This window comes from Vicugna pacos, chromosome 18, assembly GCF_048564905.1.
Source record: "Vicugna pacos chromosome 18, VicPac4, whole genome shotgun sequence".
In the NCBI taxonomy this organism is placed as follows: Eukaryota; Metazoa; Chordata; class Mammalia; order Artiodactyla; family Camelidae; genus Vicugna; species Vicugna pacos.
In genome coordinates this window covers 21672142-21698381 of record NC_133004.1, presented here as the reverse complement: position 1 = coordinate 21698381, position 26240 = coordinate 21672142, and the positions used below count along the sequence as shown (strand labels likewise).

General features: G+C 54.6%; 2 protein-coding genes across 5 annotated transcripts in view; both read left to right on the top strand.

Annotated features, from left to right (window-relative positions):
• Window positions 1-87: 87 nt before the first annotated feature.
• SLX4 (SLX4 structure-specific endonuclease subunit) lies at window positions 88-20929 on the top strand. Of its 4 annotated transcripts, none has more exons than XM_072942577.1 (16): window positions 88-162; window positions 2097-2236; window positions 2437-2841; window positions 4219-4443; window positions 5758-5947; window positions 6826-7038; window positions 9034-9242; window positions 9357-9673; window positions 10270-10495; window positions 10879-10964; window positions 11878-12024; window positions 12723-12892; window positions 13865-16116; window positions 18148-18250; window positions 18968-19384; window positions 19855-20929. In XM_072942577.1, the coding sequence occupies exons 3-16, from the start codon at window positions 2499-2501 to the stop codon at window positions 20303-20305; spliced, it is 5349 nt and encodes a 1782-aa protein (XP_072798678.1). In that variant the 5' UTR covers window positions 88-162; window positions 2097-2236; window positions 2437-2498; the 3' UTR covers window positions 20306-20929. The 4 variants fall into 4 exon arrangements, with proteins under 4 accessions (XP_072798678.1, XP_072798679.1, XP_072798675.1 ...); XM_072942578.1 differs by lacking the exon at window positions 88-162 and adding an exon at window positions 193-529 and having other exon boundaries at window positions 18151-18250; XM_072942574.1 differs by lacking the exon at window positions 88-162 and adding an exon at window positions 194-529.
• Window positions 20930-24039: 3110 nt separating this feature from the next.
• Window positions 24040-26240, top strand: part of NLRC3 (NLR family CARD domain containing 3) — a 33843-nt gene continuing 31642 nt past the window's right edge. Inside the window, exon 1 of the mRNA XM_031686994.2 lies at window positions 24040-24327. The gene's annotated coding sequence lies outside the window, so the exon portion shown is untranslated. The remainder of the gene's footprint in view (window positions 24328-26240) is intronic.

The window sequence follows — 26240 nt, the reverse complement described above, 5'->3', positions numbered from 1 at the left end:
GGAAACGTTCTCGGCCGCGCGCCCTGGCCGCGGAGGAGGATGGGAAACGAGCCGTGCGAATCGCTCTGCGCCTGCGCAGACGCAATTCGCCGCTGGGGGTGAGAGCGGCGCATGCGCAGGTGCATGGTTCTCCGTTGAGAAGGTGCTGCGGCGGCGCCAGAGGTAGGAGGAGCCGGGCTTTGGGGCCCGAGTCTGCACCCGGGAGAGGCAGTCCGGCCACCTCGGGCCTTTCTCGCTCTCCTGAGGGAGACGAGCCCTTCTAGCCGCAGTTAGAGGCAGGAGCCGCGCTCGGGTGGAGGGGGCCAGGGCTGCCTGAACGGAAGAGGGGTGGGGGATTCGGATACCCACGGGGTGACGGCCTCGGGGTCCGTCTGGCGATCGTAATTTGCTGTCTGTCTTTATAGCTGCCAGAGTCCTTGGCAACCCCTCCCCAGGTGACAACCCGTGTGTCACCGGGTTGGGGGAAGCGGGGGTCGCCCCACACCTGCCCATTCATTCTTTCCGCGTCTTCTGTGATCTTGGCGCCGCGGTAGGTACAAATCTGCGTAGGCACAAGTCCCAGCCCTCTGGAAGCTTGCTGTCTTGTGGGATCCATTATTTCTTTCAGCATATACGGGTTGAGCACGTATAGGAAATGGACTGTTTTAGATTAATACCAGCAGAGATGTGGAGACTCATGGCAGTGTGGAGGCTGGAGTTTGCTCTAGCTCCCCACATCCAGCAGTTTGCTTAGCCTGACGTTCCAAGTGTTCGGACAGGAATATCTGCTTCTCCCTGCAGCCTTCTCCCCCACCACTTTCTCTTCGCTCCCGATTGTACCAGACTCTTTGCAGTTAATTAATTCAACAAATAATTGTCGAGCTCTTATTACAAGTCAGGCACTTTGTCAGCCAAAGAGAATACGAAATAAAAAAGGTGAGTGTGTGCACCCCTGAAGTTTTGAGCGTAGTAGGGGATAGATAACAAGTGAATCAAAATATAAGAGCCGATTCCCTGAAACCACACTGTCTGGATTTGGCCCGTCCTGCCACTTGAAAAGCTGTGTGAACTTGAGCTGATTCCCCATTCTTGTGCCTGGCTCCTTGCTGTAAAGAAGGGATGACAATAGATTCTACCCAATAGAGTTTCTGTAAGTATTCAATGAGTTAGACTCGTAAAGCACTTGGGACCACTGCCTGGTATACAGTGAGCGTTCAGTAAATCTAATACATGTGGGACTATAACCTGTGATAAATGCCATTGTGAAAACTGTATGTAATGAAAAAATAATGGAGGAGAGGGTTCACTGAGATAAAAGACAAGGGCAAGCTTCTCTAAGGAGATGGGAGATGAGAATGAGCCAGCCATGCAAAGTAAATTTTAGGTGCTCGTGTCAGCCCAGCTGTGGAAAACTTGATTAATTGAATTACTTGGGCAGAGGAAATTGCATTATGGTATCTGAAATGAACTTTCTGCCACTAGGTTATTTAGTTTTGATTTTTGAACCCCACTAAAATGTGCCAATACAAATAAACATGCCCCTAAGGCCCTAACCTTTACATACGGACAGCATTCTAGTCATGGAAATTAGGAGAGTTGCTGGGGTGAGAGGATGCAGAAAAGTGACCTTTTACTGATTTGGAAAAATTGGTTGTATCAGTGAGGGATGAGCCTCCTGTCTTCCTGTCTTTTGTTTTTTCCTGAGAGTTCAAGTGTACATTTCCCTCCCCACCCCCCATTTCATTGCTTGCTGATAGAGCCTCTGAGAGCTGGAGGCCTTGGACCAGCGTAGGCCTAAGAGATGGTTTTTCTGGATTTGGGGATTATCTTGTTTCTGTGGTGACTGCCCTTCATGGGACTCTTTCCCATATTTCAGTAAAAACTATACTCTTCCAAGATGCACACATTTTTCTGCCTGTGATAGAACTGCTCTGACCTTGGAACTCTCTCCCCTGTTGTGCTGTGGGATAATTAGTCGGCTAACCAAGCTGGAACTCAGTATTTGACAAGGGTGTTGTTACTCCAAAGACCCACATGCTCTTGTACCTCCCTGGAAGAAATGGCATAAAATGACAATATCTGTCTAATTACTCTTAGATGCTTTTGGCTTTCCACAGGTGAAAAATTACAGGAACCAAGTGTGCTTTATCACCGTGGAGATCTTGGAGAATGGCCTGAGCACTAAGTCCATGTACATATTCTACCTCAGAGGCATCTGCTGAACAACAAAATCTCTCACATGTGAACTTTAATAGAGGTAAGCTTTAAACGTGCTGTTTAACATAGGTTCAATTTGAAGAAAGACATTTTAAATCATTATGGAGGGGGAAATGTTACTTTTTGCTCAATTGTGCAAACTCTCCAGGTAAGAACTAGTGAGGAACCGTAATGAAGCTTCGAGTGTGAACGAGGCCTGGCTAAGCTCACACTCGAGCTCACTTTCTCATCTGTGCACAGGCCCCCAGATCTACCCTCACTTCTCTGAAGACCAGCCTGAAAGCCTTAAAGCCAGTCAGGTGATGGATGAGTCAGACGATGACTTTAAGGAACTCTGTGCCAGCTTTTTCCAAAGGGTTAAAAAGAATGGCTCCAAGGAAGTGTCTGGGGAAAGGAAGACACAAAAGGCCTCCAACAGCACCCAGATAAGAAGCAAACTGAAAAGGACCAAACCAGCTGCTTCCAAGAGCAAAACCCTGCAAGGCCCTGCTGAGAGGAAAACTCGATCTGGCAGCCAGGCCCCACGGCCTCAAAAGCGGAGGGCACCCAAGTGGCCAGAGAGTGAACCAGCTCCCCCGGAGAATGCAAAGGGAGGTGTGCATGCTTCTGCTGTGCTCCAAGACAGCACGTGGAGCACCCAGACAGGTAACCAGCCACAACCACTGCCAGAATGTTCCCACAGAGAAAAGCAGAGGTGAATTGTGCTATTTTTAACCAGGGGTTGGAAAACTTTCTGAAAAGGACCAGCTAGTAAATTTTTTTGGCTTTGCAGGCCAAACAGTCTCTGTTGCAAACTTCTCAGCTCCCTAGATGATATATAATTGAATGGGCTGTGTTCAGCAAAACTTCATCTACAAAAACAGGCAGCCAGCCCAACAACCAGAGTTTGCCGACTCCTGTTTTAAACAACAGTCATTAAAAAAAATAGAATCCCAGGATGAATTTTCTATATGATATGCTTGGGGTCTTCTGCTATTAATGTTTACATCATGCCGTTGACACGAGTAACATGAACATGGAAATAATGCTGCTTCTCTCATTTTCTTGAATTCACTCCAAAGTGGATAAGTTGCAGTGGGCCAGCCAGTTTCGTTAGGCTGCTGAGAGTGGAGTACAAGGGTGCCATGTGGGTTTGAGTCCCAGGAGAATCTTCTGGTCCTTCCTTTCTCCTCCAAACACCTTTTATTCTTCTTCTTTTTCTTTTTGTTTGTTTGTTTAAAGCACATTTCTTATCCTGCTGCCCCTGGGGTACTAAACCATATGCTTAGCATACATTCTTCATGCAGAACTGAAAGCCAGCCTTGCATATATAATACCGTACAAGTCCTGTTTCTAAATTTTTCTCACCTTCACTTCCTGATCTTAAATAACGTTTTACCTATGTGGTCAGCATGGCCTCCCAGTGTGGTGGTGACAGAGACTGTTGTAGGGCTTCAGGGATGTGGCGGAAACATCGTTGGTCCTTCCTGCTCCCTCTGAGAGTCTGGTGAAAGCTATGCATGACTTCCCCCCAGAAAACTGCACCCCTACACACCTGCAAAATTGACACACAACTGCTTCATGGATTCCCCTGGAGGCCTTCTGCAGATGCCAAGTTAAAGGAGAACTTCTGATCTAAAAAGATATAAGTGTTTTTCATTAATAATTCTTTAGTAACAGCTTTATAGAGATAAAATCCACGTTCTGTAAAATTCATCCTTTTAAAGTGTGCAGTTGAGTGATTTTAGTATATTCAGAGTTGTGCGACCATCAGCATTACCTAATTTTAGAACATTTTCATCACCCCCAAAATAAACCCCATGCTCATTAGCAGTCACTCCCCATTCCGCCTCCTGTGACAGATATTTATGACAGGTGTGTTTATATTACCACAAACAGTGAGGCTACCGACAATCAGTACTATTCATACCTGGGAGGTAAACCTAAACCCGTCAGTTAACCTGAGGTCTAACCTTTGTGCCGTGGGAGAGTCTTGTTTCTCCAGCTACAATAGATGCATGTGAATATTTTCTTCCTCACCAGAGGCTGCTCCTGACAGCAACTCCCAGCCGCTTCCTTCCTGTCTGACTGTGACGGTGCCAAGTCCCTCCAAACCCCGGGCAGCAGAGCTGGTCCTACAGCGGATGCAGCAGTTCAAGAGAGCAGACCCCGAGCGTTTGAAACATGCTTCCGAAGGATGCTCCCTCGAGGCTGCGCTTGAAGAAAACGTCCCAAAGGGCCCTCAAGAGGAGATGATGGCGGGGAACGGTATGACGGGAAGAATCTGTCTTCCCAGCGGGATAAGTTCTAACCCTGGACAAGCAGAGCCAGGCAGGAACCAGCATTCACTGAGTCTCTGCTGGGGGCACCTCTCTGCCTGGCGGTCTACCTTCACCACTTCATTGTATTTGGCCAAAGAACAGAGGGTCCCTTGGGTCATTTCTCAGCTTCTTTGGCAAGGTGCCTCTTCCTTCCTTTTTTTTTTTTTTTTAATTTTGACTTTTTATTACAAAATTTTTCCCATTCAAAAAAGTCAAAGAAATATATTACAATGAAGTCTCTCTACCTTCTATCTAGATTTAACAATTCTATAAATATGTTTCTTCTGTACCACTTGAAAGTCAGTTATAGACATCGTGACGCTTCACCCCTAGATTCTCCTACATAATCACAACACCATAAATATACCTGATTCCATAATATTGCCTGGTACCCAGTTCAAATTCAGACTTCCCCAGTTGTCCCAAGGAAATCTTCTGTAGCTGATTTCTTTTTCTTTCTGAACAAAGATTTGTCTCACTGTGTATGGCTGCAGCTCAGCAGATTCTTGGCCTAGACCCTAGAACAGTCCCCTTGTCTGGTCCTTGTTTCTTCATGATACTAACTTCTTGAAGAGTCCAGACAATTGTCTTTTAAAATTCCCACTTTCTGGGTTCGTTTGATTCTTTCCTCATGGTGTCATTTAACGCCTTCCTGCAGGGAAGTGCCGTGCACTGCGTGTTGCACCACCCCAAGAGGCTCCTAATATCCACTTTGGGCGCCATCTCAAGATTAGAATCGGTCCATCCTCTGGTCTGATGCTGCGAAAAAGACTCTGCCTTTTAACTGAGGATGGCATTTCACCCTGACCTGGTTCTAGGATGGCAAGGAAAGGTCACTGCAGTAGGAAAGGTTGAGCCTGGAAGAGACAACTTAGATTTTTTGGGATAGGAGCCTTACAAACGTGGAATGCCCAGGGTTGCCAACTTTAGCAGAAATGGGGAATGAAAGGAAAGTTCGTTAGGACCATGATGCTCAGAGAATAGTCCTGGACCAGCAACATCTGTCTGGCCTCTCAGGCTCCACCTAGACCTCCAGAGTGCCAGCCTGCGGGCCTGTACTTCAGAGATCCTCCTGAGGGTTCCTGTGCCTGTTAAAGTTTGAGAAGCACTGATCTGCAGGCCTCGCTTAGTGTCCAGTCTCCCTGCTGCGCAGGAGGCTGAGCAGGGCTAGGTCTAGTCTCTGCATCCTCCCCCTGGTGTCTGTGCTCTGCGAGGTCTGAGGATGAGCTGGTCCTCAACGGACCCTTGTGCCTCTCCACAGGGTCTCGGCTGGGACTCCCGGCCATGGAGAGCAACGCTGAGGTGGCCTTGGCCCTCCAGCGGGAGTTTGAGCAGGAACGGGCATCCACATGTGACGACAGCCTGGAGGAGAAGGGCTTGTTCTTCTGCCAGCTCTGTCAAAAGAACCTCTCAGCTATGAACGTGACGCGAAGGGAACAGCACGTGAACCGGTAGGAGTGGCAGCTGTCACCTCGGGGTGACCTTTCCCGTGGCTGTGACCAGATCCTGGTGGGAATCTTGGGACACCCAAAATGATGGCAGCACCTCAGTGCTGGTGCCAGCCTGTGCTTGCTTTCTTTGAAACTGCTTTACTGGGATATAATTCATATACCATACAATTCACCCGTTTACAGTGAACAGTGCAGTCGTTTTTACTTACATTCACAGAGTTGCACAGCCATCACACAATCAATTTTAGAAAGTGTCACCACCCCAAAGTAAAGCCCAGACCCATTAAGCAGGCGCCCCATTTCCCTCTTTCCTCAGCCCGACAGCCACTAACCTGCCTTCTGTCTCTTGACTGGCCTGTCCTGGACATAAGTGGACTCACACAGTATGTGGCCTTTTGTGTCGGCTTCCTTTGCTCAGGAGTGCTTTCAGGGTCCAGCCATGTGGTAGCGTGTGTCAGTGCTTTCTTCCTTTTTATGGTTAGATAATATTCCACTGTGCGATGGACCACATCCTGTTTATCCATTCATCCACTGGTGGACATCTGGGTCGTCTCCCCCTTTCAGGTTTTGTGGATAGAGCTGCTGTGAACATGCTTTTCACATATTCCTTGAGTATCTGTTTTCAGTTTTTTGGGTATATACTTAGGAGTGGAATTGCTGGGTCCTATGGTGACTCTACTATATCCTTGCTTTCTTCAGACACCTTTGCTAACAGAAATCTAAATGCAGTGTCTGGAGGCTGACTGCAGGCCATATGGAGGGATTAGCTTTGGGGGAACCACCTTTGGCCCACAGCACGTCCACGCTGACGTGGATCCACGTCTCCGACCCACTTTACCATGGAGGACGGCTCTTCTACACTTACCCTCTTCCTTCAGGTGCTTGGATGAGGCTGAAAAGGCACTGAGACCTTCTGCACCTCAAATCCCTGACTGCCCAATTTGTGGCAAGCCATTTCTCACCCCAAAGAGCAGAATCAGTCACTTGAAACAGTGTGCGGTGAAGATGGAGGTTGGCCCACAGCTCCTGCTCCAGGCCGTGCGGCTGCAGACAGCTCAGCCTGAGGGGGCCAGCAGCACACCGGCGCCCAGGTGAGTCAGGTGAAAAAGAAAAAAAATGTGTTTTATTTTTAAAAAACCTTTTGGAGGACAACAGAGCCCTCTCTTATTCTGGAGATAAAACATTTGAGGAGGAAATTGGGCACAGTCTCTGCAGGGAATGAATGAGGAGGAGACAGATCTCCATCCTCAAAGGCTTTGAAATGGACCACATGATGTGTCAGCAGAAAGGACCAATTGGATTGGACTCATTTCCACGAGGTCCTTCCTGAGATCTTCCCACCCCACATTCCTTAGCTGTCAAGAATTCAGTAATTCTCTTTACCACGTGCATTTCAAGCGTGGCCTTCAGCTCAGTGTGGTCCAGTTTCTTTACTGTTAATATAAGATTACTCAGCACAGTTCAACAAATTGCTGAGACAGAACCATAGGTCTTTTTTTTTTTTTAAATTACTTTGCATGAATTAAATGCTTAAAATAGGAGGCCTTGCTGATAATCAGAAACAGGTGGCAGTGGGTCACTTCCCTCCACGTTGGCCTGCCACCGTGGACACCATAGTAGGCCCACATTACAGGGAACAAAGTAGCGTGGGCCATGAACATCTGTGGGTTTGGGGCTTCTTTCCTTCGGCAGCAGTCAAGAACAAAGGGAAGGCTGAGAGCAGTGGCTCTGTTCTGGCCACGGCCTCGCACACAGGTGATAGGCATCTGAGCAGGGCCACTGCTGAGACGGGTGGGCAGAGGTCCCTTCTCAGCTGGCGAGCTGTCCACGTGTTAGCACATCAATGCCAGCATTGGAGAATTGAGCCCTAAGGCCTCAGGATAGATGGTGTCTAAGCCACTGCTGGCCTTTGGCAGAACTGGACTGGAACGGCCTGCCCAGGTAAAGTGTATCTGCTTTTTAAATACCTCCAAGAAGTGAGATAAGATGTACGTGGGGTCCTTCTGGAAGGTTGTTAGAGTAGGAAAACCACAGCAAATGGACTTGCTCCATGGCCAGCCGTGGGGTGTTTTGACTCTGGGGTGGTCAGAGCTCCTGTCCAAGCACCCCCCTCACCCCTGCACCTCAGTCCAGGCCCTGCCTGCTGGGCTCCGGCTGCAGCCTGCTGCAGCCTGCAGCAGCTGCCAGCAGGGCCAGGAGGAGCAGGGGCGGCTCCTGCCCCTCTTGGAGGCTGTGGTTCTCAGGCAGGGTCCCTGAGAGGCTGGAAGGGAATTAGGGCTCACTCAGATCTGAGGGGAGACCTGATGTTCTGGAGCCGTCCCTGGCCCAGCGGAGAGTGCCAGAGGTGCTTCCCAGCGCGCCCGCCCACCTGCATGCCCGCCCCGCAGGCGCAGGGACGGTGGTCCTGGGTCTGTGCTCTCTGCTCTGCTCACCTCGCCCTCCTACTTCTTCCCCAGCCTGTTGGGATTCGCCAGGCAGTCTAGGGTCTCTCCAGCCAGAAGATCCTCTAAGTAAATCTCCCCCAACCCAAATGAGACGCTGCACAAACGACCTCTGAGTCAGCTGAGCACATCGGTGGCCTCACCTGGGAGGCCCTTCCTTTAGGCCTTGGGCAAAGGTGCTGCCCTGGGGCCCCTGCAGGAGGGAAGTTATCCTTTCGTGGCCAATGTGGCCAGGACCACCTAAGGGGCATCTGGGGTATTGATGGCAGCAGAATCCAGGGAGCTGACTCAGAGCCGTTGAGTGATGAGGGTCTGGCCACATCTAGGGTGTGCAGGTACCACTGTCATCTTTGTATGTCTGCCAAGAACCCAGCTGGGCAGCATCACCCGGAGGGACCCAGACCGTCCCGTGTCTGAACTGCGCTGAACTTTTGGCCCTTAGATCACACGAGCTTTTGTCAGGCACAGAGTGAGCACAGAAGCCATTGGTGCTTCTGTCTATCGGGTCCACATTTATCCTTGTTTTCTTGCCCCCACCGAGGAGGAGAGGTCCAGTCCTCTCGGGTCCATTGGGGACCCCCCTCAGAACAGAAGGTGCTCACACCTCTAGCCCTCATTAACCTTTCTGCCCGGCTGGCCTTTAAGCCTCAGCAATCATATTGGAGGTCTAAAGCGGAAGGGAGCCACCACCAAGAAGGAGCCACGGAAGAGGCGGAAGGTCGCCGAGCCTGAGGTGTCATCTGAGGACCTGCAGGTGGCCATGGCTCTGTCCCGGTCCGAGATGGAGCAGGAGGTTGTGCCGGCAGCGCTCAGACTGGGAAATGCTTTTTCTGAGAGGATGAGACTGGGAGCAGGTATGCAGCCGAGAATGGTTCTCTGGGGGAGCCCCGCACACAGCAGCAGCTGAAGCTGCCACTAGTGGACCTCAGGATGGGAGGATGACTCTGTGCTGCTTCTGTTTGTCACAGAGAAGAAGAGTCGCAAGAAGAAAGCACCTGCTTCCCCACCCCAGCTGTTAGTCCAGGACCGGGAGACCACAGGGAGACAGATAGAGGATCGTGTGGCCCAGCTCTTTGCAGAGGAGGTGGAGCTGTCCTGCACGCCGCCCCTTCCTGCCAGCAGAATTTTAAAGGAGGCGCTAAAGAAGGGCAGCTGGTGTCTGCGACCGCCTGGAGGGAAGCAGAACTTTCTGTGGGAGGGCAGCGCCCTGACTAGGGCCTGGGCCCTGGAATCCTTCTACACGGTCAGCCTGGTCCCCCCCATGGCACCCCAGCTGCCCCCTAAGGTGCGCTCCCTTCCCAGCACACATGGGTGGGCTTGGGGGAGAGGTTGGCGGCTCCGCTCCAGGACTGCAGCACCAGATACCAACACCTGGGTGGCAGAAAGCCGGAGCAGGAGGAGGGGAGGGGAGAGGAGGAAGCCAAGGAGCATAGCTTGTCGTCCAGTATGTTCTCTTTGCAGCAAGTAGATGGCTCCCCTGGTAAGAATGGGGAAGACCACTGGGTTCCCAAATGTACCATGCTCCTGGAGAGCTTGTTTAAAGTGCAGGGTCCCAGGTCCTGCCCCCAGGGGCTGGTCTAATCTGCCTGTGATGGGGCCCAGAAACCAGACAGGCCTGATGTAAGTGGTCTGGACTCAGTACTCACCCACTGGAAGCAATTTAGACACTAAGAGGGTGGGAGTCCCGGGAACCATTCTGCAGACATGGAGGCCACGGGCATGGCCTTTGCCGTGATAGGGAAGCCTATCAGATGGTGACAGCTGGTAATAGCAAAAAGCTTCCCAGGGTTGCTCTGGGCTGGGGCTGGCACCTTGGGGACCCTCTGTGTGGTGGCTGCCATAGTGGCCACAGACTCACCCCAAAATGCCAACTTCTTTCAGGAGCCCACACGACCACCGGTGCTCCCTGAGAGGCCAGAGCTGGTGCAAACGCCACCTGCTGCCCACAGTGCCTGCCTTGCGGACCGCAGCCCTGGGAATCCATTGCCCTCTGCCAGCCAGAGGGAGCATCAGGCCCTGCAGGACCTTGTGGACCTGGCAAGAGAGGGGCTGAGCGCCAGCCCATGGCCCTGCACCCAGGGCTCAGCTGGCTCTGGAGGGGCCCCAGGTGAGACACTGGCCTTCGGGGCCTCCCCTCCCTAGAACTGTGGCCCTGACACGCTAGCCCCTGACTTTCCCTGGCTCATCCCTGTGTGATGGGGAGAATGCAGTCTCTGTAGGTGCTTTCATTTTTCCTCAAAGGTGAATGTGATTTTGGTGAATGTCACAGTGTTCCTTCAGCTGTGACCAGGGGCAGCATTTTGCCAGACTGAAAGGTCGTGTGGGCTGATTTCATGTGTCTTACTCCCGTGTACCTCTCTGCTCGGGTGGGGGTGGTGGTGAAGGTTCGCCTCTGACGGGCCGTCCTCGGCCAGCCCAGCGATGCCCTTTCCCTGGCAGCTGATGTTGCCGGGAGGAGCTGTTCTTTTACCCTGTGAATCCTTATCTCAGGAATGGACTTGCTGCCTGGTGGCCTTCCACTGACTGGGTTTGTCCTGCCAGCCAAGAAGTGCCCGGAGACGGATCGCCAGGCTTCGGTAAGGATGTCTGGCCCTGCTCCTGGCTCTGTAGTCTTGGCCACAGTGCTGGTTGTGTGTTCAGTGTGGCCAGCTCAGTGCTGGCCACCAGGTCCTTGCACGAGTCCACTGGTCCCCTTTGAGCTGAGCCAAGCAAGCACTCCCCAGAGCCATCTGTCCCCCTGTTGGGGAACTCCCTTAAGGCTTTTTGTCCCTTTTGTTGTTGAATCCTGGGAACACCTCACTAACCCGGCCCCAGGACCCTTCTCTGTCCTCAGGCCCAGGGGAACACCCCTGCTCTGTGAGGGTGCCTCGTCCGGCCGGCAGCTCTGTGCCCTTTTCTCTCAAAGCTCCATTCACTCGTTCAGGACTTACTGCACCCTCCGCTGTGCAGTCCTGGAGGCCTCCAGCCATGGTTTGTATTCTGTGTTGGTGACAAATTGGGTTAGAGGCTGGGTTTTCATTAGAGTGGATATCATCCTGTTAGTGTATTGGTATCAGCCAAGCATGTCTCATCAAGGTCTCCCTGGAGACCTGGCACATGTCAGAGAAGGGATGCGGAGCTCCCTACGGCCGGCCCCTCAGCTGCTTGGGCTCGGGGCCCATCTGTCACGTCAGGTTGGGCTGGTGGGTTTCCTGGCGGGGCTGCACACCGTCTGGCCACCGTGTCCTGGTGAAGTTGTCATTGCTTTGTAGCTGCACAGGCTGCACCTCCCGTTTAAGCCAGGGATTCTGTGTGACAGAATTTGAGAAAGGACTGGGTTTTGCTGTTCCGTGTCTTTGAGTGCCTGAAGGGAACTTAAAAGTGGAGTCTGACATCAGACCCTTGTGGGGAGCTGCACAAGGGCCCCACTTGCCACCTGCACCCCCTCCTTTGGGCACCTGCAAGGCGAAGCGGGCGCCAGGTGGAGCGGCCACTCTCCTCTCATTTCAGCTCTCTCTTAGTTTGCTGGTTGCTGACTTCAGTGCCATGGTCAATAACCCCCACCTGAGTGACATCCAGTTTCAGACGGACAGCGGAGAGGTGCTTTATGCCCACAAGTTCGTGCTTTATGCCCGATGCCCACTTCTCATGCAGTATGTAAGTGCGCAGCCTCCCCGCCCTCCTCCCTCCCCTCCTCTCCCTCCCCATTTCTTCCTCCCCTCCTCTTCCCTCTCTGCCCAGCCTCTCCCTCTGTCCTCCTGCCCCCTTAGCTCCCTCCTCAAATGAGCTCAGCCTCCTCCCCTCCACCCCCTACTCTCCTCCCACCACCTGTGAACATTTCTCCCCCATTGCCATGAAGGTTGTGCTCTGTGGAGAAGACACATTTGAAGTTAGAAAGTGGTGTGAGGAGGGGACCTCAGAATTGGGAAACATTAGATTATTTGTTCCATTGAGTAAAAGTCCTTTTTTTCCCCCAAGAATTGTTTCCTTTTTCTCTGTTTGCATAATGGTAAAGTCTTATAATTGACCTCTTTAAGGTTGAGCTGCTGCGACATTTCTGTGCATTTGACTTGAACATCGCATTGGCAGGAGCCCAGGAAACTGCTGTCAGTCTCGTCAGAATGTTCTAGTGCCTTTGATATGTCTGTCGAAAGCGGACTGACTGGGTTCCTGAGCATCTATCCCTGATTTGATTTTGAAAACAGACAAGTTTTATGGCCTAATATGCAGACAGAGTGACACTGGCTAACGCCCAGCCTGGGACAAGATCAGAGGTTCCCAGGACCTTCCAGGCTGTTTCGCCCCAAGTCACAACTGTCTGGTGGATAAACCATCTGTGTTTATTTCTCCTTCAGGTGAACAGTGAGGGCTTCTTCTCTGTGGAAGATGGTGATGTGAGGGCCCAGCGTGTCCTGCTGAGTGACATCAGCGCTGCGGCCGCCCGCGCGTTCCTGTGTTATCTCTACACTGCCGACACTGTCCTGCCTCCGCAGCTGGTCCCTGACCTGAGCTTTCTGGCCCACAGGTCTGGATTGTTCTTTCTGTTTACTTCATGGCTTTTGCCATCACCTGACAAGGATTAGCTGGTTGATGGCCCATGGGAAGGTCAGGGCTGAGTCCTTCCTGTGCCTTTCAATCCCAGGTTTATGCCCAGAGGTGACCTGGAACAGGGCGTATTGACTGGAAGTCTGGCCAGAATGGATGCTTGCAAGAGAGCTGACTGCTGGCTGAGGAGGGCCCCTGCAGAGTCCCATGTCTTTTAGGTCCCTGGGCATGATGCCAGGGTGGCCCCAGCCTCAGCCGCCAAACACTGCTGCTCTTGGGTGGTTCCGCCACCAAAGCTGAACAACAGCCACCTTTCCCGAGTCGCAGAGAATGGAAGCAAATAGAAGGCTTGGTCCAGGTCCCATGAATTTGCAGCCTCCTGGTTTGTCCACGCTAGTATCTCAGGAGAGAGGGCAGGTAGCTCAGCAGAAGAAAAGGTCTTCTACCTCCTGACAACGCTCTAGGGCCCCTTGAATGAAACCTTGTTCGTTTGTCCGGGGCCACGTCAGGTGTGTTCTTGGTGAGTACAGACTCAGCCCCTGGGGTTGCAGATGTGCCAATGAGACCACAGAGCCATCAGGCAGGTGGCAGGCTGGCGCAGCCCCAGCCTGGGCCGACCCGGGGCAGCGTTGGTGTGTCCTGGTTTGCATCAGTCACGGTGCTTTGGGTGCCCTCCTGGCTCACAGCACCACCCACCCCTGCGCTCTTCACTCAGCCCAGCACCCCTTCAGGCCTGCGGTCAGTGAGCCCTCCTGAAAGGCTCATGAGTCTCTTTCTAGAACTGAGTGGCCTGGGGTGCTGCTGGGCACGAGCGCAGGCACCGCCTTCACATGGGAGCTGGGAAAGGCCAGGATGAGTCCTGGCTGTCCTCTCTGTGAGGACTCCCGCTCCGAGCCTCCCGCACCGGGGCTCCCGGCACAGGGTGGGATGACACATGCTTTTCCTGTTGCAGGTTTGGTGTGAGTGAGCTCGTTCACCTGTGCGAACAGGTGCCTGCAGCGATGGATTCGGAGGGCGGGCTGCGGGAGGAGCAGGAAGGCGAGGACTGTGAAAGCAGAGCGGAGACCTTCCAGGAGCTCCTGCGGGCAGTGTGGCTGGAGGAGGAGGAGGAAGCAGAGGCTCTGGTGAGATCCGAGGACCGTGAAGAAGACAGAGAAAGAGTGAATGAGGCAGAGATGGAAGAAATTTATGAGTTTGCAGCTACTCAGCGAAAGCTTCTCCAGGGGGAGAAGGCTCCAGAGGTCGAGGGAGAAGCTGACCAGCTAGGGGAGGATGGCCCAGTTTCTGGGGGAATCTTCACAAGCGTTGAGGATAAAGAACAGTCAGGAGACGAAGAACAGATGGAATCATCTGGAAGAGGGAGAGATGAGGCCCCAGCCAAATGGAAAGACATCAGACCGTCCGTTCCCCTGCCCGCTGGGGGCCAGGGCTGGGACGGGGCAGAGCGGGCAGAGTCGCCGAAGGAAGGGCTGGACGGTCCCCGCTCTCCCGGCCCTGCGCGGGGCCTGACAGAGAAGGAGGAGGGCACCTCTTTGTGCTCTGAACAGCCCTTCTCGTCACTTCTCGCCGGACACCCTGTACTGTCCCAGGTGACAAGTGATCGCAAGGAAGGAAACGGCACCATCTGGGAACCAGGAGTGGGGAGTTCCCCTCCCCCTCCTCTTCAGCAGGCACCCCCCTCACCCTCACACTCCTTCCCATCACAGTCCCCTCCGGGCAGGAGTCCCCGCCGGCCACGCGCTTGCCCTCATCACACCACTGACCTGTCCCCGCCAACCCCCCAGTCACAGGGCACCGCTTCCAGGGTGGCCTCCCAGAACGCACCAGCAAAGCCAAAGAGGGCAAGGAGCCTTCCCACATCACATAAGGAGCCCAGCCAGAAAGGCAAGGAGTGTGGTTCTGTGTTGGCATGCAGAGGTAAAGGGGTCCTGATCTCCCCAGAAAAATCTCCATCCATGGACATAACCCAGTCAAAACCTGGCTGTTTGAGTTCCAGGTCTCAGAACTCTCCATCTGGCATGAACAGAGAAGATGAGATTATCCTTTTATTGGATTCAGATGAAGAGCTGGAGCTAGAGCAAACCAGAACAAAGTCAGTTTTTAATGGTCCCCCAGAAGAAAGGAAAGTTCTAGAAGTGAGCACCAAGTCCTCTGAGCTGTTTTCCATCATCGACGTTGATGCGGAGCAGGACCCTTCCCAAAGCCCACCAGGAAGGGAGGCCATGCTGCAGCGGGAGGCGGAGGGGCCGTCAGGGAACCGGGGCTCTGTTGGGGGCAGAGGGACCTCCCAGCTGTTCTGTGACCCTGAGAGCAGCCGCGGCGAGGACAGCACCACAGACACATCATGGCTGGTGCCTGCCACCCCGCTGGCCAGCAGAAGCCGCAACTGTTCATCGCAGACCCAGATCACGGGCCTCGGGTCCAGGCCCTCAGCAGATCAAGTGGCCCCACCTAAGCCCAGGGCCCCGTTAGAGAACAGGGATGCGCCAGAAGCCACGAATAAGTTTTCAGTCATTGTGCCCCAGATGTCATCGTCACGCCTGGGCCTCGTCACTCCTGGCAGCTCTGACAGTGGGAGGCAGGTCTGCAGAAGCCCGTCCAGTCCCCGTCCCAGACACCACCAGCACTTCTCTCCTCCAGCTCCCTGTCCTGTCTCAGGAGTCCTCACCGATCTCACCGGGCAGCTCCAGAAGCGCCCACCACCTGGCCCAAGCCTGGCAGCTCAGGCCACAGCCAGTGAAGTGGTGGAGGTGGAGGACAGTGAAGACGAGCAGGACGGGGCCCCCCAGCAGGCAAGCAGCAGCCCCCTGCTGGACGGTGACCCCCCGATTCCAGTCAACGACTGGTGTTGGCACATGGAGCCCCTCTCACCAATTCCGATTGACCACTTGAACCTTGAGCGGACGGGCCCCCTGAGCACCAGCAGCCCCGGCAGTAGGGCAGGGGGCGCCCCGGACAGTGGTGACTGCCACTCCCCAGCACTGCTGGGCACCACCCCCATCCGAGGAAGTTGTACTGGCCTAAGAAAGTCTCAAGAGAAATCCCCTGGGGCCGGCTCCCCTGGAAGCAGCAGGCTGAGCTTTCTGAATTCAGCTCTGTGGGAAGACTGGGATGGAGAGGAACAGAAGTCCCCAGAGGCTCTTCCTCTGGCCCAGCTGCCGGGTGCTGATGGAGCTCAGAGAGCAGGAGAGTTTCAGACACCGAGTGAGTAGTGGGAGGGTGTCTGTCTTTCACATTAGTTTACACTAAGGGGCGTGGAGGGTCATAATGACAACCCGGGGCCTGCTGACCTGTGGCACTCCCTCCCCTTGCTGCCTGACCCCTCCCCATGGTTGGGAGGACTGGCTTGCTATCACTAACGTACTTCTTAGCCAGTAAGTCAGGGCTTCCCAAACTGCCTGGAGGCTGCAGCTTACCTGGGCACCGTTAAAGATCTCCGTCTCTGGACTCCACCCCAGAATACTGAACCAGCACCTCCAAGAGTCTGTGACAGGCACCCCAGGGGCACCTTCAAAGCAGGCACGGGGGGTTTCCTCAAAAATTCAGAGTTGCCATCATTACCCAGTGATTCCCCTCTTACGTGTCAATTCAAAGGAATTGAAATCAGGACTCAGGCAGGTCCTGTGCATGAATGTTCACAACAGCATTATTCATAGTAGCCCAAAGGTGGAAACAACCCAGGTGTCCATCAATTGGTAAATAAAATATGGTCCATCCGTACAGTGGAATATTATCCAGCATATAAAGGAAAGAAGTGCTGCCACGTGCTACCACCAGCGTGACCCCTGAAAACACGATGCTCAGTGAAAGAAACCAGGCACGGAAGACCACACACTCTGTGATTCCATTTATATGAAATTCCCAGATTGGACAAATCCATACAGATAGAAAGTAGATTAGTGATTGCCAGGGCCTCAGGGAAGAGGAGAACGGGGAGTGACTGCTTGTTGGGTGTGGAATTTCCTCTGGGCGTGATGAAGATGGTTTAGAATTCATTAGAGGTGGTGGTCGCACCACACTGTGAAAGTACTAAGTGCTACTGAATTGCTCACTTTGAAATTTGGTTATGTGAGTTTCATCTCAATTAAAAAAAACACAAAAAACGGGGGGGCAAATCTGGCAAGTCCGCTGTGCGCCTCCCTCCTTCCTCGTCCGCCCCTCTGGTGCAGGGACGCCCCTTCCCAGCTCATTTCAGTCACAGGAGAACCAAGGCCCCCAGTGTTGGTATGGGCCCCTCCAGGTGCTCCTGTCCACCTCCCTGCCTTCGGCTGGGCAGATCCAGGGAGACCCCAGGAAGGGGCAGGGTGACACTGAGCAGTGACTGGTGACTGAGAAGCAGAGCATGTAGGCAAAGCATCTGCCCATGACCTGGCGTTTCATTTCCTCCTAAATTCCTAGACCAACTGGGCATCGCTGACCAGCGCTTTCAGCCTTGAGCAGACGTCAGAATTGCCTGGAGAACTTAAAGCACACGTGGACCGGCCCTACCCCAGAGCTTCTGCTTCAGGGGTCTGGAGTGTGACCAAGAATTTGCATTTCTAACGGGTTCCCAGGTGGTGTGTGAGAACTGCTGTAGGTCTGAGACTTTAGGCCAGAGGACCTTAGAATCTGAGGAGAGATTCAGGGGCGACAAATTCACTGAAATTATATAGAGAATTTTGTGCACTATTCAGGAGACAGTCTGTGGTTTTCACTGGTGTCTCAGAGGGCTGCATGCTTATAAAAAGGATAAGAACCAAAGTCTATATGTTCTTAAGCTGCCCCATTTGTCTTTAAAATACTGATTTCTTTTTTTAAATAACAGCATTATGGGGGTGTGATTCATATACCGTAAAATTCACCCTTTCAAGTGTACAATTCAGTGGTTTTTTTAGTACAATATTCTGCAACTGTCACCATTATCTAATTCCAGAATATTTTCATCACCCAAAAATAAATCCTATACCCATTGGCAGTTGCCCCCCCATTGCCCCTTCACCCTGGCCCTGGCCACCACTAGCCAGCTTTCTAGCCCTTCACACAGCATCAGCACCACGTAAGCCTGTGGGCCCCCCACCATGTGCCGTGTGACGATTTCCCTTGGGAAGACATGATGGCGGAGTCAAACAGCGAAGGGGCGGACATCACTGCTCTCCTGGAGCAAGTGCAGTATTTCTCTGGGAGACACTGTCGAGGTCTGAAGAGGCAAAGCCAGATCTCTTGAGCTAAAACATGTGTTTCTTTTGTTCTACCCAGAAGGTGCTCATCGGAAGAAGAACTTGCCCCCCAAAGTGCCCATAACCCCTATGCCAAGGTATTCCATCATGGAGACCCCAGTGCTGAAGAAAGAACTGGATAGGTTGGTGTCATTCTTTAAAGCTTTCGCATAAATGGTCCCTCCCTCCCTCCCTCCTGTGCATGTGACCAGGCTCAGCGAGGCGGAGAGCAGAAGGATGCGCCACAGGGCTCCACCCTGGGCTCTGGTGGTGGGAGCCTCTGGCTGGTGGGGGGGCATGTGAGTGGCTGCCAGCTCTCCATATACTGTTTCCCAAATCACCCAGGGCCAAGAGCCAAGAAGTGACACTTTTCCATATTACCCATCAGGTGAAGGTCTCCCTGTGCCACGTGGATGGGAATGGGACCCTTAACAGTCTGAGGATGGAGACTTGATTTTTTTAAAGAACATCAAAACTATCACATCCTGGTGGGAGGGGATAGCTCAGTGGTCAAGCACTTGCTTAGCATGCACGAGGTCCCAGGTTCAATCCCTAACACCTCCATTGAAAGGAAAAGAAAAGAAAAGAAACTATCACATCCCAATGAATGCTGCTGTTCACCTTTGGCACTGTGGAGGTCATCGCTACCACCACCACTCAGGGAATGGCCCTTCCGGAATATTCCTCAGAACAAGCTCAGTGGGCATGCAGCATAGATACCAACTTCTGAATGCTCATAAGTCAAGCGTTTAAGATTCAGTTTACACAAAGCCATTAATTTAATTTGTTGTTTTTTTTTTAAATTTAATTTGTTGATAACTGTTTGCTCTCTGCTGAAGCTCACCTGTCTCCCCCTTCAGGTTTGGGGTCCGCCCTCTGCCCAAACGCCAGATGGTCCTGAAACTGAAGGAGATATTCCAGTACACTCATCAGACGCTGGAGTCAGACTCCGAGGATGAGAGCTGGTCCTCACACGTGCCCTTGGAGGCTCCTTGTAGCCAGTCTCACACCACCAAGACCTGCAAGGCTTCAAGGGCAGCTGGCCACACCCAGGTGGAGGCCACTTCTCGCCCTATTCCCCAAAGGTCCAAGGGGCCTGCCAAGACCAAGGGCCCCCAGCATCTAAAGCAGCAGCCTGGTGGAAGCAACCTGGTCCTGAGCGTGTCACCAGCCAAGGAGGTGCCTCCAGGCCCTGATGGTGACACCCAGCTCCCGGCCTCCCAGGAATCCACGGCCACCTCTGCGGACAGCAGTGACAGCTCCTGTAGCTCACAAAGGTAACCAGATGGAGGGACAAGGCCAGTGGCTTCATAGGCCTTCTGACCAGTGAGTCTGAGAGTTGGCGTAAGTGAGTCCTAATGGCCAATGTTCAGAAATCTTGGTTGCCTTCCGGGTTTGAATGACAGGAGACCCGGGTGGGGTTAACGGGCAGCACCCGTGGGCCTCCTGTGCAAACCTTTGGAGCTCCTGCGTCCTCACCCAGGTGATGCTCCCTCAAGTGAGGCCAGCCTAGCACGGCTGCCCTCAGCAGTGGAGTCTGGCTGAGGGTGTGATCCGGCTCAGGCCAGTGGCTAGAGTACCAGGAACACAGCAGCCTGGAGGTCCTGCCGCCCTGGGGGTTGTCCATGCCACGTGCTGGGCTCCTCAGGGGACGCAAACTCCTTCCCTCCAAGAGACTCCTGGTCTCAGGTAGTGGGCTGGAGAGAGAGAAGGGGTGTTGCAGATGTTACTGCCTGGTTCTTTTCAGTTCTTCCTGTGAGTTTGGAGCGGCCTTGGAGTCTGCGGGAGAAGACGAGGCAGGCGAGGAGGGGGTTAGCGCTTCGCAGGCGGCCGTCCAGGCAGCGGCCACAGAGGAGGCCGTGAGGCATTACATACGCTCCCAGCCGGCCCTCTACCGCAAGGTCCTCCTGTACCAGCCCTTCGAGCTGGCAGAGCTGCAGGCCGAGCTGAAGCAGCAAGGCATCCGCGTGGCCATGGGGAAGCTGCTGGACTTCCTGGATGCCCATTGCATCACCTTCACCACAGCTGCTGCCTGCAGGGAGAAGATGGAGAGGAAGAGACGGCGGCGTGTGGGCAAGAAGAAGCAGGGCAGGACCAGCAGGCCTGTGCCCCCCTCCCCACCCCCGGCCACCAGCAGCCTGAGGGTCTGCAGCCCCCTTCTTGAGCCCGCCCCCCGTGGGGTTTCCACTCCCCTGTGAAGTAATGGTGGCACCCACCCAGATCGGATTCCTCCTGGCTCCTTTCCCTGGAGTGGTACTCCGAGGTGTCGCCCGCTGGATTCAGGGCCCTGGCCCCTCCCTCCATCTGTGCCCACCGTGCGTCTTCTTTTAACCCCGTTGGGCCCTAGTTTATTTCAGGAGGGTGGTAGGCTACCACCAGCTGGCCAGGGTGAGGCCTGATTCAGCCGCGTCTTCTGCTGTCTCCGTCCACCTGCCACAGGTGTCTGTGTCCCGAGGTGGATGTCTGGGTCCACGGTGTCCCACCTGTGTCTTCCTTCTCAGCACTTGGGCTGTAATCCCAGCTCCACCAGCAGACCAGGTGTCTACAGGCCCCACACTGCCAGGCCCTAGGTGTTCTGCTGGCCCAGCCATCCTGCCCAGACACCTGTCATTGTCACCAGCAGTCTCCAAACGGGCCAGTGCAGAAGGCCCAGGACAACTCTGAAGCCCCCCAGATAAGCACGTTCCTCATTAACTGGTTCCAGGTGAGGGCCAGGAAAGAAGTTTAGGTCTCCTTGTCCCGGTGAATGTCTTGTCCTGTTTTAAATACCGTGCAGTCTGTTTGATATGATGTGCAATAAAAACAAAAAGGCTTTATGAAAACCTTCCAGATACTACACTCTAGAAAAATAAGGAGAGAAACAGGCTGTGGAGAGGGGGCCCACAGCCCCGCTGCTGCCCCCACACCCACGTCTGCACAAGGCCTGTGCCTGTTCTTCGTCTCAAGGGGTGGCCCAGGCCTGCTGCTCCTCGTTCCTCTGGTTCTTAGATAGCACATGTTCATTCTTTCCTTCATCCACGTTTGTCCACACACCCACACCAGGAGCTGAGCTGCTGTCCGCAATGCTCCAGGAGAGGCTGGAGGCCCAGCAGCATGGCCAGGGTTTGTTACATGCATGCTCGGGCCGCCTACACCCACGGAGTCAGAGTTTGCATTTTAACAGGATGAGTTTGTGAAGCCTGGTCTGGCCTGTGTGCTGGGCCCTGTGGAGAGAGTGGTAACAGATGCTTCTGGTCATCTGGTGGAGGAGACAGACTGGCCTGGCCTGTGCTGGGTGCCAGGGTCAGTGCTCGGGTGGCCCAAGGCACAGCTTCCCAGAGAGGGGCTTGTGAGCTGGGCCTCGGGCGTGCAGTGTTCAGGGAGGTGAACTGGGGCTTCTTGAACGTGTGTTGTGCATCCTGATTAGTGACCAGGCGGACAGGACCTGGCCGTGCATGCTGCCCAGGGGCAGACGACTAGAGGGAAGCCAGGGCTTAGGTCACACTGCTCTGACCAGACTGAAGATGGAGCCTGGCCTGTTCTAGAAGCTACCGTGTGTTTCTTGTATGAAGAGCTTGATTCCCCCTCCATGGTACAGACTGTTTTAGGGAAATGAGACAGTTAGGAAGAAGGGCGGTGTCTCGGGGTCCTGACCTGGCTTCACTGGCTCGTTGGGGAGATGGTGCAGCTTTGGGTGCACCCCCTGGGGAGTGGCCTGGGGAGCCCTCACTCCTTGGAAGGTGTCTCAGGCTCCCAGGACATCACCAACTCCAGGTTGATAAAGAGATGTTGGAGGAAGGGTTAAAATTGGTATAAAGGCACCAGCCAGGTAAAGGCAGGGAGGGTAGGTCTGGGAGCTGAAGACCTTGGCCAGTCGGGTCTGTGCAGCGCCTCCTAGAGGCCAGCAGGGGATAGCAGTGGGCCTGGCCAGGGCTCGAGCTGCAGCCTGAACTGTGTGCAAAGCAGGGGAAGGGGTTAAACCAGTCACTGCAGGAAAGAAACCACTACAGCCCGAGAATCCCAGCATCCCAGGAAAGCTTGACATTTCTGGAAGAATTAGACCTGCTCAGGACCTAGAGAAGTAGGTGTAGCCAATTGATTGAAAAGGAGCTGGTGATGAAGAGCTGTCCTCTCCCAGTGCCTGCAGAGAGCCTGGAGGAGCTGCGGCCGGTGGCCTCATGGGGGACAGCAGGCCCAGGCGTTCCTCTGCAGAAGCTGCCCTGCCGCCACAGGAAGAAAGCACGCTGAGCCCCGGTACAGCGAAAACCATGAGACACCCACACTTTGATGTGATGTGACCTCTCAGGCCGGTCCCACTTCCTGTGGCCTGACTTCAGCCTGGACATGATCACTCAAGGCAGCCCAGCTTGAGCAGGGCCCAGGCAAGGGGGCCCCAGGGGCCTGCGCAGCCCCAGAGCAGCCCCCCCAAACAGGCAGGAAGCCTCAAGCAGGGCTGGGAAGGGCCCTTCTGGCTGACCACAGCTCTGGGTGGACAGAAAGCCCCAGAGTGAGAATGACCATGGGAGACCCCGACCCCAAACGTGAACACCCGCAGGAGAGTCAGGAGAAGGCCCCCCAACCTCTCAGGGGTGCTGGCAGAGGGAGCCCATGGCCCAGCCCTGTCTGGTTGTGGGACATCCCTTCCAGGTGGGGAGGAAAGCTGGGGGCCAATGCCAACTTAGGGATGCTCCCGGGATCCCCACAGGGGACGCTGTTTCCTCTGTGCTCAGGATCCACCCACCCTGAGTGGTGGAAGGAGGGGCAGAGCAGGCCTCCTGGCCTCTCCCGTGTGACAGATACCTACCAGGCCCCTGCGGTTTCCAACATCCTGTGGGCTGCCTGCTTTCAGATGACTTCACTGCACCTCCGGCTGAGGCTGCAGCCACCAGTCTACATTCTGCCTGCCTGGAGTCTCAGCAAGCTTCTAGAGGGTAGCCACTGTGTGTCCCTCAGCTCCTGGCAAACACTGATAGAAGGAGGGGGAGGGGGCATGGGAGAATGTCATCATATGGAGCACTTCTGATCTACCACCTTGGTCCCCTCCTCTCCCCTCCATCACCCACACAGCTCTTGAGGACAGACTAATACAAGCATACACCCCCTTCCACCTCTGCTCATACACAAGCTGCTGCATGCATCTGAACCTATTGCTGTCCTGCTCTACAACCATCACTGGCTCCCACTTGCTTGCTGAGGAAAATCCAGGCCCCCATCACTGTGCTCCCACCTTGTCACCTCCTTTTCTTGGTGGCTCCACATTCAGTGGTTTGCTTTCTGGCACCAGAGGATGTTCTGTATTTTTCTTCCATTATAACTTTTCTCATGTTTTTCACGCTGGTCTCTCATACCTTCCCCATCAGTGCAGCCCATGTGCTGAGGTCCACTTCCAGGAGCCTGAGCGAACAGCCCCTTTCTGCCGTTTCAGGTGTAACTGATCTGCCTTAGGGGCCTTTGACTCAGGAAGACACTGAGGTACAGCTGGGGCAAAGGTGCCTGTGGGGTGCTAAGCGAGAAGGAAAGCAAGGGGGGCTGTTTAGAGATGGTGAGGAGGGCCACACCATTTCAGCATGCTGACCTGGAAGTCGGTGGACGTAGCTGCAGCCCCAGTGAGGTCAGCTGCCTGCTGGGTGTTCTTGGGCAAGTCACTGAACATCCTCACTGCTGAAGTGGTTTCCTTACCAACCCCCTGAACAGCAAAGGTCTACTGGTTGTGGGTCTGTTTTCCCTTGTGATGTTGCCTGGACCACTTTCCCCTGACCATCAGGTGTGCAGGGGTACTCGGTCCTCGAATCAAGACCCTAGCAGCACTCCTACCTCTGACTTCTGGGGCGATAACAAAGCCGAGGCAGCTGCGGCTCATTGATTTGTCTGTGAGGCTGTTGGCTTTTGAAATCAGACAGGAAGGAGGGTTGAGGTGGAGCCCCGCACAGGAAGAGGGTAGGAGCCCCAGGGGCCGTGACAGCCAGTGGGCTGAGGGGACTGACTACAGGAGCTGGCGGACCAAGTCCCTGCTCCCCTGTGCAGTCAGCACCTCCTGATCCCTTCAGACAGGGCTTCACTCCTGCCCGGGATAGATCCTGACGGCTCGGGGCCCAGCTGACCAGCCACAGAGATTCCCAGGGCATCCCCACCACCGCCCAGCTGCCTCTGTTCACTGGAGCAGGGCTGAGCCCAGGAACGCTGGGATGGAGCCCCCCCGGCCCCCAAGTCAAGGCATTCCTGGGGCAACAAGGCCCTGGAGGTAAGTCGGGTCCAGGCTGCCTCGGTGTAGGCTGGGAGAAGAAGAGGAGACAGGTGGCAGGAAAGACTGTGACTTTTAAGGCTTGAGCCACTCTGGGGAGGGGTATCTGGGGCAATGCCAGGAAGGTGTCCCCATGGCTGCCAGGAGCTGCTAGGAAGGACTAGATCACGGCATGGAATAAGCAAACACATGCCAAGGACAGCCCACGATGGGCTGAGGGGACAAAGCCCATCTCCCTAGGTACCAATGACGGAATAGGAGGAGCAGGAAGTAGTTGGAAAGGCTGCAGGCAGGCAGAGGTGACGTTGAGCAGTGCAGCCGAGTGGTTAAACCTGGAATCAGCAGACCTGGGTACCACCTTGGCATCCTTCTTCCACTCTTAAGATGGAGGAGACAGTCTCAGACCTGCCCAGGGCCCTGGGGACCAAGAGAGGTGGTGCAGGCGTGGTGGGGTCCATCACCCAGAGCCTGCTACAGAAATTGCCCTCGTATTGGGTGAGCAGCCCCCAGGGGCCTCTCCCTGCTGCGCCCCCCGTTGGAGGTGAGGCTCGCCATTCTAAGAGGGATGGTAACCACAGAGGCCTTCTGGAGAAGAGGCGTCACTGAGCTGGGCCGGGGGTGGCTCTTGGCCCTGGGGTTCTCCTCTATGGCCCGGCTCCTGAGGTCCTGGTGTTCCTCCCAGGCCCCTCAGTGGAGGCACATGCATTCCCCAAGCCCTTGGGGCCAATACAGACCACCTGTGGCTGGCTCCCAGGTTGGGGTGCAGGCTGGGCACCCCCTCCTCTGTCCCAGGGCACTCGGATCTCCAGGGATGAGCCTGTCCCCGTCCTTCCATGAGGGTTCTGGGGGCCAGTGCAGTGAGGAGGGCCATCTTGCAGTGAAGGCACCACTTCCTCCCTCCTCTGGGAAAGGCTATTTGGTCTCAGGTGGTCAGCGGTCATGGTGCTGGGGCCACCTAAGGGGACTGAGAACTGAATTCTCAGGCCATGGGGGTCAGGGATGGGGGCAGGAGTCAGGAGAGAGGAGCATCCAGGAAGCTGTGGCCTGAGATACGGGCAGCCCAGGTGGGAGGTGAGCATGGCAGGGCCCCCTTCATTCACCAAGTGCAGGTGGGCAGAATACAGGCCAGCTGTCCTCACACAGGCCCAGCAGACGGCACCGAGGCCCCTGGGAAGAGACATTGGGCCTATCTGGCAGAGAGAATGAGTAAATCGGGACCTTGGTCTCAGGGATGACGCAGAAGTCCAGTTGTGGAGCCTGAGGGACAGGGTCTGAGTGACTCCAACACCAGGGAGCACAGGTCCTTAGCTGTGCCCTGCTCTACGGATGATGCTCTGGAGGACACGTGGGAATGAGGAGGCCCTGCTCCAGGGAGTTGGCAGTGGTGGGTCTGGCTCTGCTCTGACCACTACCTCCACGCACTGACTGACCTCTGGCCTTCAGATCCCCCAAGATGATACAAGGCCCACTTGCCCTCAGTCTTCCCCTCTTAAACTGGGCTCACAGGCCTCCAGCTGCTCACTGGAGGCTGTCTGCACTGGCCAGGGTCTCCCTGACTATCCCTGGTAGCATCTGGCCACCAGACATCACCCCGCTCAGAGGCCTCTGGTATGTTCCACCCTGCAGGGGTGGCATTTGGGGCTGCATGCAGGGCTGTCCACACAGGTGGCCAGGTAGCCCCCCTGTCTGGGGAGACCCCTCATCAGCCTTTGCTGCTGGCCCTGGGAGGTCATAGGGATGGGGTGGGGGGTTCCTGGTCCAGCTGCCGGGGTCTCCTCTGTTCTTGTGGGGACAGGGTGTCCAAAGGTGAAGGCCAGGTTGAGGAGTAGGGGGCTCATCTGAGTGGGGCTTGAATAGGGGTACCAGATAAAGTACAGAACACCCTGTTAATTTTGAGTCTCAGATAAACAATG

Bases quoted from the DNA above. Each gene is read 5' to 3' on its own strand.
- SLX4 (XM_072942577.1), top strand. From the start codon at position 2,499: ATGGATGAGTCAGACGATGACTTTAAGGAACTCTGTGCCAGCTTTTTC. The intron at 9,243-9,356 runs GTATGCAGCCGA...TGTTTGTCACAG, and splicing joins GAGGATGAGACTGGGAGCAG to AGAAGAAGAGTCGCAAGAAG. The intron at 19,385-19,854 runs GTAACCAGATGG...GGTTCTTTTCAG, and splicing joins AGCTCCTGTAGCTCACAAAG to TTCTTCCTGTGAGTTTGGAG.